The 17,986-nt window shown below is 42.6% G+C and overlaps 1 protein-coding gene across 9 annotated transcripts in view; it reads left to right on the forward strand.

The window, feature by feature from the left end:
• Nucleotides 1-17,986, forward strand: part of LOC121292423 (1-phosphatidylinositol 4,5-bisphosphate phosphodiesterase beta-4) — a 451,886-nt gene that overhangs the window by 327,252 nt on the left and 106,648 nt on the right. For all 9 annotated transcript variants that reach the window (XM_041214297.1, XM_041214373.1, XM_041214305.1 and 6 more), the window contains 4 exons: nt 4,543-4,667; nt 6,115-6,166; nt 9,718-9,820; nt 11,783-11,947. In XM_041214297.1, coding sequence (XP_041070231.1) covers nt 4,543-4,667; nt 6,115-6,166; nt 9,718-9,820; nt 11,783-11,947 — 445 coding nt within the window. The remainder of the gene's footprint in view (nt 1-4,542; nt 4,668-6,114; nt 6,167-9,717; nt 9,821-11,782; nt 11,948-17,986) is intronic.

Below are 17,986 nucleotides of genomic sequence, written 5' to 3' on the forward strand. Positions count from 1 at the left end.
AGTGAGAGGAAGAATGAAGCTCTGAAATACCTCCCTTACAGCAAAAGTGGGTGCTTGTGGTAATATTGCTGGATGTTTTATGGATTATAAATATCTGCACTGTTTCCTGAAAGGTGTGTAGTTGGGAGTCTAACTAAATGGGAATCTTGTGAGAACTGTTATAAAACTAAATGTTACTGTGTAACTGTAGTTTTGTGTGTTTAAGTTTTCTTTTGTTAATAAATGTTTTAATTTAATCTTTAAAATCTTTAAAGGTGATAGTGAGCTCATTACTTATGACTTAAGTGCACAGACCTGCTCATAGTAAATATAAATTGCAAAGTTGTTGTGATAGTGTGGTCAAGTTTCCCTTTGTGATTTGCTCAGCCTGGCAAATACCATATCATAACACAGATGCGATCTAACCAAAGGTTTGTACAACTGAAGGATCAATCTTCACATCTGAATTTAAATCTCTTTGCAGTAAAGGTGAGAATCCCATTAGCTTTGCATCAAAAGATGTGTAATAGAGGCAAAAAGAGCAACACATGTCCATTGTGGAGTGTGAACAACCCTGCAATTTAGAAAGAAATTAGTGAGGATGAAAGCAGTTGCTCTGTGTTTAGAAGTTTGTTGCAAAGCCAGAAAATATGACTTTAAACTTAAAATCTCTTGTTAGCTGTGGCTCCATTTGTAGCACTCTCACATCTGAGTCTGAAGGTCCTGGGTTCAAGTCCCATTCCATGACTTGAGCACAAAAATCAAGGCTGACACCCCATTGCAGTACTGAGGACGTGCTGTATTGTTGGAGGTACTATCTTTCTAATGAGATGTTAAACAGAGACCCCATATGCTCACTAGGGTAGATGTTAAAGATCCCATGGTACGGTTTCAAAGAAGAGCAGGGGGTTATCCCCTCATGTCCTGGCCAATATTTATCCATCAATCAACATCACAAAAACAGAGTATCTGGTCATTATCACATTGCTGATAGTGGGAGCTTGCTGTGCGCAAATTGACTGCTGCATTTCCAATCTTAGAACAGTGACTGTCCTTCAAAAAGTACTTCATTGGCAATGAAGCACTTTGGGGACGTGCGGTGGTCATGAAAGACAGCATATATGTTCAAGCCTTTTTTTTGCTAATACTACATTCGAGACATTGTTCATTTCTCATATTCACATAATCAAGTGCCAGTGTCTTAACAATTACATTGTTAAGATTTAATTGCAAGTACATTGTTCCAAGTGGTTATGGTACTGGGTTTGTAACCCCAAGATCAAGAGTTCAAATCTCACAATGGCAAAACTATGAAACAATGTAACTTCATCCGAAACAGATGGAAACAGGTTTACTCAAAAGAGTATCAAGAGTTCAAATCTCACACTGGCAAACTATGAAACAATGTAACTTCATCTGAAAAACAGATGGAAATGTGTTTGTACTCAAAAGAGTTACACAACATCTGTTACATCATCGAAATATCAATCAAGAGTTCAAATCTCACAATGGCAAACTATGAAACAACATCTGAAACAGATGGAAACGGGTTTGTACTCGAAAGAGTTACATTGTTAAGGTTTACTGGCAATTACATTGTTAAGATTTAATGGCAATTACATTTCTAAGCAGATGATGGGCATTTGTAACCTGTAAATTGAGCTGGCTGGGACGCTCGGTGTTGGAGTAGTGTTCATTGTGAACTAAGTCAATAGACTCTCTCCAACAAAGAAAGAAACTGTGTTTTAAGCTGCCATTTTCCAGCCCTAGCATGGCAGATGCAGCGAGCCAGCCAAAAGTCCATTGACTTGGCGGGACTGGAAGCTTCTGCCAGCAGGTGGGGCCAGAAAATCCCACCCTTAGTTTTCGCTTCAACCGGCGTGGATCCAATTAGCATTAAGAGCCTATACTAGGTTACGGTGAGTGGTTTGTTAGCACAAAGAACAGTAGCAGAGCAATATACTAAAGAGGCTGAGAAAACAGGGCATAGTGGTTGGAGCAACAATGTAACCACCAGCCACTGTAGAAGATGAGTTGCAGCAAGAGGAAAGGAAACTCAAGCTTTCTGGCAGCAACAAAAGTTTTATACACATAAAAATAATCACAACCGATTTATATTTGTGGGCTTATCATATTTTCCCCCTTTTAGCTTTAGATTTTGGTTGATAAGGAAAAGTTACCAAATGTGTAACAACCACAGTTTATCACATTGATATATAATTATCTGTTTATAAATGGCATTCTAGTCCTGTCTATTTGATCTTTAGCATAGAGCTTTCAAAATGGGAGGGTAGTACATTAAACCTCAAATTTTTAAGAGTGCTTATACAAACCTAAGAGATTGTTAGCCTTTTTTTCCCGTAAGCAGTGAACAAGCAGCACAGCCATTACTTAAACTTGGAGTTTTGCCCAGCAAGTGACTGTGTTTTTCCTTAACCAATCAGGTTGAAGGTTGGTTAATGAGCTGCGTACATTCTGAACCAGTTTGAATAGTGAATTCAATGTCAGATCAGGTGCAGAAAGCAAAATAACGGGAGGGAGAGAAAGATGTGACTAAGAGAGATAGATAAAGGGACAGAAAATAAAAAGTAAAACAAAAATCTGAAGGAATGAGACTCCACACTTGTTCAAGTTCATTTTCTGTGCCAGAGAGGTTACTGGCAGTAATTAAGGCTTAATACACCATTAAAAGAGTATTTCACTGCTTACGGGAAAAAAAGGCTAACGATCTCTTAGGTTTGTATAAGCACTCTTAAAAATTTGAGGTTTAATGTACTACCCTCCCATTTTGAAAGCTCTATGCTAAAGATCAAATAGACAGGACTAGAATGATTTGACTTAACTTTCTGTGGTCGGGGGCGGGCGTGGGTCGATTAAGGCCCGCCCAGCGTAACGTGTCTGGAAGTGCTGTGCACTCCCTGTGCAGGCGGGGGGCTGGGTTTGCTGAGTCAGGAGTGCGCCCTTTCACGCATGCACGCAAAAGAGCGTAGAAACCTCCCTGAGGCACAGAGGTTTTAAGGTTGAAAAATTTTAATAAAGAAATAAAAAAATTAAGACCATGTCCCCTCATGTGACAGTGTTACATGACCTGGGACATGTCAATGAACTTTAGTGAAAAAATTTATAAATCCTTCATGAAACCTCATCCTGCCTGTGGATGAGGTCCCATGAAAAATGTGAAGGCTGCCTGGGCTCTTCATCTGCCCCCCCGCCAACCTTAAGGTTGGACGGGCAGCTTTCTCAATAGCCTTAATTAGTTAATTAATGACCTTAACAGGCCTTTGACAGTTTGACGGGAGCACAGCGAACTCGGCCACCCCCCGAACTGAAAATCTAAATGACGTTGGAACGCACGCCCGACATCACCCTGCGTCATTTTATGCCTTGGCGAGTGGGCCCAACCACCACTCGCTAAGTGGAAAATTCTCCCCGTAAGTCCAGGAATCTTATCAAGTTTAATGCATTTGAATGGGGAGCCAGGCAGTGGGAGGCATTTTTTTTTGCAGCTTTCCGAGGAGCTGTGCATTACAGATGTCAGCCTCCATATTTTTGCATTTAATTGCCCATCTCTGTTCCCCCAAGTTGCGAAGTGATTTTTGTATGAATAACAGTGAGCACTGTTGGCTTCATTGTCACTTTAACAGCAAAATCCAGCCTCATTTTGTTTCAAGCTAGATGTAATGCAGCGTCGCCCTTTAAGTTGCCTCTTTAGGCATCATTTTGCTTTAGCGTCATGGGTATAATAGACCTGGTATGTGCACATGGTGTCAGGATTTCAGCTTTAGCATCATTTTGCGACATTGTCAACCTAATGCCACGCAAGCTGATTAGCGCCATTTTGGAGTGGCCGCTCCTGCTCCCCAACTCTCTGTCACATTCCGCCTCCCACCCCGACCCCCTCGCTCACAGCTCCTCTCACTCCCTTCCTCCCGGTTGCTTGCCCATCTCCTGATCCTTTGCTCACAGTGCGAGCTCAGGAGAGGGAAATGGCAAGCAAGGGAGGGAAGCAACGAGTTGGGGAGAGGTGACGAATGGGAATTATGTACCTGTAGAAAGAGTTAGTATATTTCTTTTATATTTTTTAATTTGTTTTATTTCATAAGTTATTTCATTTTCAAATATAGTAATTTAGGAGTGTACAGTATTTCAGCATACAGTGTGCAATGTTTTAGTGTTTTTGTCCTGCAGAAACTAACTACAGCTTTGTTTCACTTAAAGTTTTACCTTCCAGAAACGCAACTACAACAGTGAGGGAGGACCTACTGGAATGACTTATCAGCCAAGTTTCTCAATGCAACCATTAGAAACCTTTAACCAATAAGAAAAATTAACTAAAATATAATACAGAATGTTAATCTTGATTTTATGACTTTGATCCCCTTGAAGTGATACTTAAGCAATGACTGAAACAACACTCTTAAGCAAAATAGGGATCAAAAATGGTTATTGAAGTGGTTTGCAAAATAAGAGGGAATAAATAATAATGACAGTATCAAAGTGTAAATTTGTACACACATGCAGCTGCAGCTGTTTTCGGTTCATTTTCCTTAATGAGCTTCATAGTTATAACAAGCGACAAATGAGTCGGATTTACCCCAAGGGAGGCCGAGTGGATTCCAGTAATTACATGCCCCAGATCTTTTGGAATGCTGGCTGCCAGATGGTCTCACTAAACTTCCAGACCCCAGGTAGGGAGTGCTGTCCAGCCAGCCTGACTCATCATGCAGGAATTAAGCTGCTCCCAAACAGATGCCCTGCATGAAGCTCAGTCATTTGCCAGTGGCGTTTCCGTTGGCAGACATATGGCACAGCATAGAATTGTCTGTGCAACCAAGAAGCCATGAAAAATGCACAATGAAGCTATGACATTGTGCAGTTTGGAAATTATTTTGAATGGGTCATTGTTTTATCCTAAGTCTCTAGAATTTTGGTTGTAGGTGTACATAGGCAAGCTTAATTGCAAGAATAAAAGGGCATCAGTTGCATCATTCTGAGCAGCATTGTCATTTTAATGATTCCTACCTTAGCATCTTTTGACCAAAGTGTGCAAATCCCAACATTTTCAACTTTTTAAAGGAGAATAAAACCTAATTTGAACTCTAGTAAACGGTAGCATTTGAGTATTTTTTTTTTAAATGGATTTGCTGCTACGGATAAAGCCTAATTTCCAACATTGTAACTGAAAAGACATGGGCTGATTCCATGCTTGCAGTGAGTGCATTGCAAGAAAATGACGGACAGGCAATCCTGTGATTTTCCACCCATAAAGAATTAACGAACAGGAAATCGCAGGCTGCGTGCCTATATTTTCCTGCGGTACAGTCCCCGTGGGCATGGATTACTACTTATTCCTTCATTCGGTAAATGGGATGCTTCCAGAATGAAGTCACGACTCCACACAATGGGGAATATTCTTCCATACCCTCCATTGCAAACCCCTTGGCCAAGATTATCCAGTTCTGTTGAAGGTCAGCCCAAAATGACTGGAGATGAGTACATGGTTGACCAAGAAGTGTAAGGAGTGACTTGGCACTACTGCACTGGCAACAGCAAATTGGCAGTCTGTTTTACACCAAGCCCACCTTTCCTTTATCATCCACTTCAATGGAAGCATAGCTTGTGCGGAGGGTAAAGCACACTAGCAACTTACCATTGCCCACTCTGCACTCTTTCCCCCGGGTTAGCTTCACCCCTGACGTCTGCCAAGCAAACACAATTTCCCATGGTCAGCTCAACATTCATATAGTTACTTATTTCATGTAGACTCCTCGCAGCATCTTGATGAGAAAGTCTTCACCTTTGTAATTTTAAGTTGGCTTTGAACATAGTCCCAAGTTTGAAAGAGCAGTGTGTTAACCCAGTATGCAGTCACACGTCCTAACATCTTCCTGCAGCATTTTAGTGGAAACATTGACCCCTTTAAAATGAGCTAATTAATAGCTGCATTAAGTTAGCAGCATGTAAAGTTAAATATCTGTTTGTTTTTTGTCAATGTTTAATATTGAATTAATAATGACAAAATCAATGTCACATTTTTTTCTTTAAAATTGCTACTAATTTTCCTTGAATATCTAAACTTTGACATCTGTCTTATCTATCTGATCTAATTCTGCAATATTTTATATTGCATAACAGATTTGGCCATGCAATTAAATCAGGGAAAGTTTGAGTACAATGGATCATGTGGGTAAGTAATGTCTCTCTCCTGTTAAAACGAATATGCAACATTTGAGTTTAACTGAAATAGATCTAAATACCAGCACTGAAGACATTTTCCACATAGTTTAGGCTTGTACTTAAGTAATGTCCTGAATGTAGGTAAGTGATTCTAACTTCCTTGAAGTAAGTGGGGTTTCCCTAGACCTCCAAATTCTGTCCATTAGGTGTTGATTTTGGCCATTTAGGTGAAAAGCGATTTCATCATTTATTTTTGCAATATGCACTGCAATTGCTGTTTCAATAATTATATGTTCTAAAAAGAAAGAATCTGTTAATTTGAGCTATACTAGACAGGTAACCTTTGAAGAGCCTTCAAAAGCCTTCACTAAGCAGGCCTGATTTCAGCATGTTACTGAAGTTAGAAATGGCTGGCTAAATGAATGTTCTGAGATTCAAAGATGCTATAATTATCTGTCCGCTGGTATCCAAGCTCTAGACAGCATCACTGTGCCCTGTTATTTTGTCTTGGACCACCAGCATGTGCTGACTATCATGTTCACTGTGAGGTGGACGGGAGCGCCAAGCTACTTCCCTGATGATGCTGCCCCTTATTTGCTCCAGGCCTTTTTCCTACTGATTGATTTGAGAAGACTCCAGGACGAGTCCTCTGACATGTTTCTTGGGGTGCCTTTGCGTCTGAGCACTCCTTCACCTGGCCCAGATTTTGTAGTTGTAACGCTGATGAAACGATCAGCATTTGTGTCATTACAACTGTGCAACTAACAGCAACTTCTGGGGTCAGCACATGCACAGCTAAATGTGGAAATCCAGATGTTGCTGCCAGTGATTCCTTGCTTCATCACTGGCTACCCTGTTGAAGTCCCCATAGAATGCAATCTTTAGAAATCACTTCAACTTTCTCTTTAATATTGCTGTCTAAAAAAAAACCCAACAAATGAAGCATTGTTGAATGAGGTGTAACTGAGTTTTTAATGGCTCACTAAGTCAGGACTACTGAAACACAACCTCTTTGGCCTGGAAAACTAATTTTATGTTTGTGGAATGTCAAATTTCCACTTCTACCTTATTGTCGTGTGTATGTCCCAACCTTTATCTAATCCTCAGTAAAACTTATAGAAAGTGAATAATAATTATGTGCCTGGTTTGTGGGCGGTGAAAACTCTTCAGTGTGTTTGCCGGGAGATCCCCTAGATTTGATGTCAGAATCAAACTAAAGGTGGGAAAGGTGAAGTCCATGCCACGGAGATCATTTGATCTTTGCGGGTAACTTCAAGGTCAGCGGCAAGCGCCGTTACTTCGCTGCTGACTGCAAAATCCAGGTCTTTATGACAAAATAGAGATGGGAATGCTTCCTCTCCCCTCCACAGCCAAGCAATGGTCAGTCTTCACTCATTATAAATGCAAACTTATGTCTTCCCAAGAGAATCCTGGAAGTTTCAGGATTTCAGCCTCTGCCATTATGGGTGCACCTTGGTATAGTGTATGATAAAAATGCTACTGTTAAATGAAAACCAGCTAGCTATCAAGGGATTAAATCAAAAGCACAACAGGACTGGCAATGTCTAAATAAAATTTCAGCTGTGGAATATGAACCAACTTGCTGGAGGCAATGATAGTTCAATGTTTCAGTGGTTATTAACATGCATTGGTGCTTGACAACTCTCGCTCAGTTGGACTCAGCAAGGATCTTTGCCAGGTTGGATTGGTGGATTCAACTCTCGGGAGTAGTAAGTTTAATTGAAAGCTGATGCAGCAGCCAACTTTAATAAATAAATAAATGAAGGGAGCAGTGTCATAGCAAAGGGCAGTGAGAACAATTTGAGTGCAGGAGAGACAAGTTAGAAAATTATTTTCAGTTCAAGCATTTTGAAAATTTAAAAGCATGCAAAGGTGAGTTAATATTGATGTAAAGACGTAACTTGTTCTCTAAGCTCATCTGATGGAAAGTAAAGCAGTTGAATGAGTCATAGCAAGCCTCATCTCACCAAGCATTCACTCAGCCTTCCTTTGCTGAGATTGAACAAATGCTCATATAAAAAACATAAGTTTCTGGTCCAGATAATAAGGAATGCTATTGTAACATCCCTGGGTAATGTTATCCTATAAATCATTGTGAAGCTGATGGCACCTAGCTTCACCTCATCACCACCTGTCTCAATTCCTCCACTGTTGCTAAATAATTGGACAGCTTATCCGACATCCAGTACTGGCTGAGCAGAAATTTCCTCCAGTTAAATATTGGGAAGACTAAAACCATTGTTTTTGATCTCCACTCCAAACTCAATTCCCTAGCTACCGTTTCCATCCCCCTCCCTGGCAACAGTTGAAGACTAAACCAGCCTGTTCTCGATCTTGGTGTCATATTTGACCCCGAGATGAACTTCTGACTTCACATTCACGCCATTACTAAGACCACGTATTTTCACCCGTAACATCCTCAACTTCACCGCTGTCTCAGCTCACCTCTTGAAACCCTAATTCTCAATTTGCCTGTTCCAATGCACTCCTGGCTCTCCTCCCACATTCTCCCAACTGTGGACTTGAGGTCATCCAAAACTCTGCTGGCCTTGTCTTAACTTGCAATATGGTGACGTTCTCCTGTCACCCCTGCACTCGCTGACTTACATTTGCTCCCAATCAAGCAACATCTTGACTTTAAAATTCTCAATTTGACTTTCAAAGGCCTTGGTGGCCATGCCTTTCCCTATCTCTGTAATCTCCGCCACATCCCTCCAAGATACCTGCATCATCTAATTTTAACTTGAGTTACCCCGATTTTAATCGCTCCACCATTGGCGGCCATAAGTTCTGGAATACACCCCCAACACCTCTCTGCCTCACTTTCTTCCTCCAAAACCTACCTCTTTGACCAAGCTTTTGGTCATCTGACCTAATATCTCATTATGTGGCTCAGTGTTATATTTTGTTTTATAAGGCTCCTGTGAAACACATTGGAATGTTTTATTATGTTAAAGGCACCACAGCATATCAGTATAAGTTGTTGTTGAATGAACTCCTATAATAATAAGTTGCGCAGACTGCTTGAGGGAGCAACTGATACCATTTACCCTGAGACAGTATCACAAAATCATAACGTTTGTGACTGGATTTCCTGGACAACTAGAAACACTCCCATATGTGCACCAAAAGTTGGCTGCGAAATGGGGATTTAGAGAAAGGACTTGTCCTCTGTTTGGATTTGTGACGCATCATTCCTGGGGCAGCAACGTGGTCGATTCAGGTACTTCCTCAGCTTCCTCACATTGTAAGCACTTATCTGTTATTCTAGATTCGACATCTGAGGCAGGCTGTCATAAGAGTGGTGAGCTATACAATTCAGAAGCTTACTGGCAGAGATGCACTTATGACATGTTTGTTTTCATTGTGTTGACCTTCAGGAGTTACACCATAACCACGCCTATAGATTACTTATAACAATATTTATCCAGAGATTTGCCAGAAACTTTAGGTTTTTTAGGAAGTTTATTCTTTGTGTTAGGAATTTGTATAACTTGTGCTGTAATGCTACTTCTTTGGAATTCCTTTTGCCCTGACTAGTTTTCTACTTAAGCCTGACTTCATGCGCCGCCCAGATCGGACCTTTGACCCATTCTCGGAAACCCCGGTAGATGGTGTGATTGCAGCAACCTGTTCTGTCCAGGTAAGAAGAGGAAGAACTAACTTACCTTTATCTAATCGCACCCTCATTGTATCCATTGTTCACAGTCAATGGATCAGCTTCTGAAGTCTTGCCACATTCCTTCAACGAGATTTTTCCCCACCCGCCCACTGCCGCTGGGATCTTCCGGTCTCGCCATAAGTCAATGGACTTCTGGCTGGGACACCGTCTCACCCTTGGCGGGTCGCACCCGCAATGGGGCCAGAAAATCCCAGCCATCGAATTACACACACCAAAGTCCCACAACACAGCTAATGAGATGAAAGACCAATTCATTTTTATTTTGATAATGCTATTTCTCTCTCAGCCTCGAATGAAGCCTGGTTTATTTGTTTATCAAAATTAATTGAAGACAATGAAGGAAAATGGCCTTTTCCTGAAACTCCACCGTGCTCCACGAGGTGACAAAATTATAATGAACACTGATCCTCCCATTCATTAAGGCTTGAAAAACCTACCAAGAAAGTGCTTAAAATAGTTCCAGGAAACAGCAGCTAATATTCATACAGATGGTATCAATCCACTACCCAGATGGATGGAATTGTGGGCAGCATGAAGCATAAAGAAGCAACACATCATCACTGATCGGACAGCTGGGGTCCCTGACTTCAATCTCGCTCGGAGACAGTGGACGGCACTCAATGAATCCGCACAGGGCATGGTGGATGCTGCCACCTGCTCCAGCCATGGAAGATGAAGGACGACCCAGAAGCATGATTGTTGTCTCTTGAGTCCCAGACCATGGCACACGTCACACCGACTGCTTGCAGGGTCCGTTTCTCCACTCAGCCATCGAATGGATAGCCAAACTAGAGATCCCATTATAAGCTTTACCCGTCATGCAAAAGCGGTAACTTTTGAAGAAAAGATGACACGTTTCCCAAGCTTTATTTGTGCAAGATGTATTTTCTCTCTGCAAGATTCAGGATGCCAAATCCGCCATCCTTTTTACTTCCATCCTAAATCCTGATAAATTTCAGGACAAACGCATAATATGCCAGTCTATTAATGGACCTGCACGCTATAACACCATTCAGGTGGATGAAATACATCATGTGACTCAATTCCCTCCATTGCCTTCCAGCAAAGATGACTGCTAAATGCTTATTTAATAACAATTGACTGCCGTAGGGAAACGGGGAAATGAAAAAATCTCACTCCATAGCAATGCAATCAAATTCACTTCCCCCCATGCGCCCCACTGAAATAGTGTAGGCAACAATCCACAATATGCTAATGCTCCTTGACCCCAGGGTTAGCACTACTAAACAGGGTTAGCACTACTAAAAGCTATGGTAAGAACTAAAACTTGTTAAAGATTGTGTAAAAGCAAAACTTTATTCAAGCTAAGGGCTTATTGAAGGTTGGCAGTCACCTGGGTGAGCTTTACCTTCAAGCAACATTTTATGAATTAAATGAAAGTATATTAGGGACATGGTAGCTCAGTGATTACATTACTAGACTAGAAATCCAGAGGCCCAGATTTATAATCCAAAACGCGAGTTCAAATCCAATTGTGACAAATTGGGGAATTTAAATTCAGTTAATGAAATAAATCTGGAATTAAAAAGCCAGTATCAGTACGATGGTGGTCATGAAACTATGGGGTTGCTGTAAAAGCCCATCTGGTTCACTAATATCCTTTAGGGAAGGAAATCTGCTGTCCTTTCTCAGTCTGGCCAATGTGTGACTCCAGACCTGCAGCCAAGTGTTTGGACTCTTAATTGCCCTCTGAAATGGCCTAGAAGCCACTCAGAGTCATATCACATAACCACTACCAAAGACTATAATACGAATGTAGATTGCGGTGGTTCTAGAATGCAGCTCAGCATCAGCTTCTTGAGGGCAGTGAACACGTTCACATTACGTCAAGAAGTAAAAAGATGGAATTGCCTGGTAACGTTTTTGCATCTGTTAGACAATAATTGTCCTTCTATTTTCCAGGTAATATCAGGCCAGTTTTTATCAGATAAGAAAATTGGTACATATGTAGAAGTAGATATGTACGGTCTGCCCACTGACACAATTCGAAAGGAGTTCCGAACTCGAATGGTGATGAACAATGGTTTGAACCCCGTGTATAATGAGGAACCATTTGTGTTTCGAAAGGTAAGTTATGAATCTAGTATTTAAATTATTTTCAAAATTAGTACTGATACTGATGTACAGGAACAGGATTAGAATGTTTCCCTGCCAGGTGGTCAACCCTAGACTCAAAAAGCACAGAAGGAGGCCATTCAACCCATCGTGCCTGTGTTGGCTCTCTGAAAGAGCTATCCAATTAGTCCCCTTCCCTGCTGTCTTGCCCATGAAGCTCATATTTTATATGTAATTGGAATGCTTTTTAAAAATAGTTTGAAAAAAAACATGGGCTGACGATACATGCAAATACTTCATTGTGGATTCATAACATTGATAATTTAAAACATTCTCATGACTATCAGGTTATGCATTTGTCAGATGTATCAATAGTACAAATAATATTGAGATGTAAAGGCAGAGAGCTACAGAATATAAATCAAAGGGAATAATGTTGAATACCTACAAATGTAAAGTAGAGTTAAGTGAATTGTGTTTCTGTCTCAAAACATGAGAAGAAAACTTGATTCCAAGCTAAGGAGATGGTCGTTTAAAGAGTTATAACATTTTTTCAGTAAAGTTTTTGCAGATAAAAGAGACGTGTTGAAGCTTTTCGTCTTGTACTCATCAGGACACTTTGCAAGAATACTAATATGAGGGGAAAACAATTTATACTGTATATGAAGACAGTGCTGATTGGTTGGCAAGTGGACTCTGATTGATAGAGGTGTTGCCATGGAGAATGTACCAGTTGATGGTGACTGACAGCTGCCAAGCATTGTTTGAAATTTAAACCAGGCAGCTTGACCCTGATTGGTCAAGGCATTGTCCCAAGAAACGAATCAGCAAATAGTGGTCACTTATTTTACAGGGAGGCAATGGTGCAGTGATATTGTCGCTGGACTAGTAATCCAGAGACCCAGGGAATTGCTTGGACCTGGGTTCAAATCCCACCATGGCAGATGGTGGAATTTGAATCCAATAAAAACCTGGAATTAAAAGTCTAATGATGACCATGGAAACGTTGTCGATTGCTGTAAAAAGCCCATCTGGTTCACTAAGGTCCTTTAGGGAAGGAAATCTGCCGTCCTTGCCTGGTCTGGCCTAGCCTACACGTGATTCCAGACCAGGTTCTTAAATGCCCTCTGCCCACTCAGTTGTAACAAATTGCTACAAAGACACAAACAGGAATGAAACCAGACGGACCACCCGACATCGACCTAGGCACCAGAAATGACAATGGCAATCTCAGCCCTGTCAACTCTGTAAAGTCCTCCTTACTAACATTTGGGGGCTAGTACCAAAATTGGGAGAGCTGTCTCACAGACTAGCCAAGCAGCAGCCTGACAGAGCCACCCTCACAGAATCTTACCTTACAGATAATGTCTCAGACACCACCATCACCATAGCTGGGTGTGTCCTGTTCCACCTGCAGGACAGACCCAGTCAAGGTAGTGGCACAGTGGTAGACAGTTGGGAGGGAGTTGCCTTGGAGTCCTTAACATCAACTCTGGACCCCATGAAGTCTCATGGCATCAGGTCAAACATGGGCAAGGAAACCTCCTGCTGATTACCACGTACTGCCTGCCCTCAACTGATGAATCAGTGCTCCCCCATGTTGAACACCAGTTGGAGGAAGCACTGAGCGTGGCAAGGACGCAGAATGTACTCTGGTTGAGGGACTACAATGTCCATCCAAGAGTGGCATGGTAGCACCACTACTGACCAAGCTGGCTGAGCCCTAAACGACGTAGCTGCTAGGCTGGGTCTGCAGCAAGCAGTGAGGGAACCAACAAGAGGGAAAAACATACTTGACCTCATTCTCACCAACCTGCCAGCTGTAGATGTATCTGTCCATAACAGCATCGGTAGGAGTGACCACCGCACGGTCATTGTGGAGACAAAGTCCCGCTTTCACATTGAGGATACCCTCCATCGTGTCGTCTGGCATAACCACTGTGCTAAATGGGATAGATTTTGAACAGATCTAGCAACTCGTGACTGGGCATCCATGAGGCACTGTGGGCCATCAGCAGCAGCAGAGTTGTACTCAATCACAATCTGTAAACTCATGGCCCGGCATATCCCCCACTCTACCATTACCATCAAGCCAGGGGATCAACCCTGATCGATGAAGGGTGCAGGTGGGCATGGCAGGAGCAGCACCAGGCATACCTAAAAATGAGGTTCAACCTGGTGAAGCTATAACACAGGACTACTGGCATGTCAAATAGCATAAGCAGCAAATGATAGACCAGGGCTGAGCGATCCCACAACCAATGGATCAGATTTAAGCTTTGCAGTCCTGCCACATCCAGTCGTGAATGGTGGTGGACAATTAAACAACTCTCTGGAGGACGAGGCTCCACAAATATCCCCATCCTCAATGATGGGGGAGCCCAGCACATCAGTGCAAAATATAAGGCTGAAGCATTTGCTACAATCTTCAGCCAGAATTGTGGATGATCCATCTCAGCCTCCTCCAGAAGTGCCCCGCATCACAGCTGCCAGTCTTCAGCCAATTCAATTCACTTCATGTGATATCAAGAAAGGGCTGAAGGCACTGGATAGTGCAAAGGCTATGGGCCCTGACAATATTCCGGCAATAGCACTGAAGACTTGGGCTCCAGAACTCGCCGCACCCCTAACAACAGCTACAACACTGGCATCTACCTGGCTATGTGGAAAATTGCCCAGGTATGTCCTGTACAGAAAAAGCGGGACAAATCCAACCAGCCGCTTATCACCCCATCAGTTTACTCTCACTCATTAGTAAAGTAATGGAAGGGGTCAACAACAGACCTATCAAGCGGCACTTGCTTAGCAATAACCTGCTCATTGACACTCAGTTTGGGTTCTGCCAGGGCCACTCAGCTCCTGACCTCATTACAGCCTTGGTTCAAACATGGTCAGAAGAGCTGAACTCAAGAAGTGAGGTGAGAGTAACTGCCCTTGACATCAGGGCAGCATTTGACCGAGTGTGGCATCAAGGAGCCCCAGCAAAACTGGAGTCAATGGAAATCTGGGGGAAAACTCTCCACTGGTTGGAGTCATATGAGCACAAAGGAAGATGGTTGTGGTTGTTGGAGGTCAATCATCTCAGCTCCAGGACATGACTGCAGGTGTTCCTCAGGGTAGTGTCCTCGGCCCAACCATCTTAAGCTGCTTCATCAATGACCTTCCATCATAAGGTCAGAAGTGGGGATGTGCGCTGATGATGCACAATGTTCAGCACCATTCATGACTCCTCAGACACTGAAGCAGTCCATGTCCAAATGCAGCAAGACCTGGACAATATCCAGGCTTGGGCTGACAAGTGGCAAGTAACATTCGCACCATGCAAGTGTCAGGCAATGACCATTTCCTACAAGAGAGAATCTAGCCATCACCCCTTAATGTTCAATGGCATTACCATCTCTGAATCCCTCACTATCAACATCCTGGGGATTACCATTGACCAGAAACTGAACTGGACTAGCCATATAAATACTGTGGCTACAAGAGCAGGTCAAAGGCTAGGATTCATGTGACGAGTAACTCACCTCCTGACTCCCCAAAGTCTGTCCACAAGGCACAAGTCAGGAGTATGATGGAATACTCCCCATTTGCCTGAATGAGTGCAGCTCTCACAACACCCGAGAAGTTTGACACTGTCCAGGACAAAGCAGCTCGCTTGATTGGTACCCCATCCACAAACATTCACTCCCTCCACCACCGACGCACAGTAGCAGCAGTGTGTACCATCTACAAGATGCACTGCAGGAATTCACCAAGGCTCCTGCGACAGCAACTTCCAATCCCACAACCACAACCATCTAGAAGGACGAGGGCAGCAGATAGATGGGAACACCACCACCTAGACCATCGCCACATCCTGACTTGGAAATAAATCGCTGTCCCTTCACTGTTGCTGGGTCAAAATCCTGGAACTCCCTTCCTAACAGCACTGTTGATGTACCTACACTACATGGACTGCAGAGGTTCAAGAAGGCAGCTCACCACCATCTTCTCAAGGGCAATTAGAGGTGGGCAATAAATGCTGGCCTAGCCAGCGAAGCCCACATCCCATGAATGAATTTCAATAAATTTATTTAGCTGAAACAGATGCAATGTGTATACATGTTCCTCCTGTCTGCAAAGAACAGGGCCCTGTGTATAAATATACCTAGCTTCCAGTACACGCAAATGTGCCACAATGTGAGCCTGACTGACAATCTTAAATTGGGTGTCAGCGTAATTCCTAGCACACTCAGAACTATTTAGCAAATGTTGTCCAATCACAAATCGCATCTAATGTTGGACACTGTGTTTTGAGTTTTGCAAGCACAGGCTGGCTGGGTACAGTCTGTATCTTGCCCATTGTGAACAGTGACTGGGACATGCTGTCTGATATGATCCGCCAGTCTTTGGGACCTACAGCCTACATACCTAGCATCGCACTGGCACTGAAATTCAAATACTACATTACTTGTTTCTGTGATAGGTGGAATGTCTTTCTGCCTTGACGGCAGCACCCTGTTAGTGGCGAATACCACTCGTGTTGTTGTTACATAATAGCAGCATGAACCAGCTCGCTTCACCTGTTGCTCACATTTTCGAGATAGCTTGCCCTTCCAGGGTAACCTGAGGTAGGCTCAGCACTTTTCAGGGCCGAAAGTGATGACCTTAGGCCCGTTCGTGAGTTTACATGATATACAGAGTAAAGTGATCTGATCTGGGTAGCCATTATCCTGCAGGATGTCTTTGATGCCCCTATTTCAGCATCATGCTTGCATGGTGAACAAATAGCTCAGGTCCTATTTATAAGATTGCCAATAAGACCAATCTTATAGCATATGGAACTGTAAGAATCCCAAAGCGTATATTGATCAGTGAAAGTAGGCTTGCGGTAGGCCATGGTAGAGAACCTCTGGCAGATTTCTCATTCCTCAGGGCAATGCCTTGCCCAATCAGGATCAAGCTGCCCGGTTTAAATTTCAAACAATGCTTGTCAGTCACCATCACTGGGGCGTTCTCCATGGTAACACCCCTATCAATCAGAGACCACTTGCCAACCAATCAGCACTCTCTTCACATACAGTATAAATTGTTGTTTTCCCCCCTTATATTGGTATTCTTGCTAATGAGTGCAAGACAAAATGCTTTGACATGTCTCTTTTTCCAGCAATACTCAAATTCTGTCCAACCAAATGGCTAAAAGTTTTAAGTAACAGAATAGGCTAAAGTTCCTTTGTGACTAATAGACTATCACTTAGTGGGGCACATACTGGCTTATATTTTATTTTCACAGAATCACAGAACACGCACTGATAGAGCAAGTGATCATCACTTACTTTACCAATCCCTCACTGATACAATTTTATATTTTAGTTTTATGTATAGTTTTTATTTTTTATTCATTCTCAGGTTGGCAGGCTGTGACTACTGGGGCAGTGCTCGGGCCCCAGATATTCACAATATATAAATGATTTGGATGTGGGGGCAAAATGTGATATTCCCAAGTTTGCTGATGACACAAAACTAGGTGTGAATGTGAGTTGTGAGGAGAATGCAAAGAGGCTTCGAGGAGATTTAGATAGGCCAAGTGAATGGGCAAGAATATGGCAGGTAAATATAATGTGGAAAAATGTGACGTTATCCTCTTTAGTAGGAGAAACAGAAGTGCAGAGTAATTTTAAATGGTGAGAGACTGGGAAGTGTGGATGTCCAAAGGGAGTCACTGAAAAACTAATATGGAGGTGCAGCAAGCACTTAGAAAGGCAAATTATAGGTTGGCCTTTATTGCGAGAGGATTTGAGTGCAGGAGTAAAGAAGTCTTGCTGCAATTGTATTGAGCCTTGGTGAGACTGCGCTTGGAGTATTGTGTACAGTTTTGGTCTCCTTACCTCCTTCAGGAAGGATGCACTTGCCATAGAGGGAGGACTATGAATGTTCACCCAAACTGATCCCTGGGATGGCAGGATTATCTTGTGAGGAGAGATTGAGGAGACTGGGCCTTTGTTCTCTAGAGTTTAGAAGAATGAGAGGTGACCTCATTGAGGCATACAAAATTCTTACAGGGCTCGACAG

Source organism: Carcharodon carcharias, chromosome 2, assembly GCF_017639515.1.
Source record: "Carcharodon carcharias isolate sCarCar2 chromosome 2, sCarCar2.pri, whole genome shotgun sequence".
Lineage (NCBI taxonomy): Eukaryota > Metazoa > Chordata > Chondrichthyes > Lamniformes > Lamnidae > Carcharodon > Carcharodon carcharias.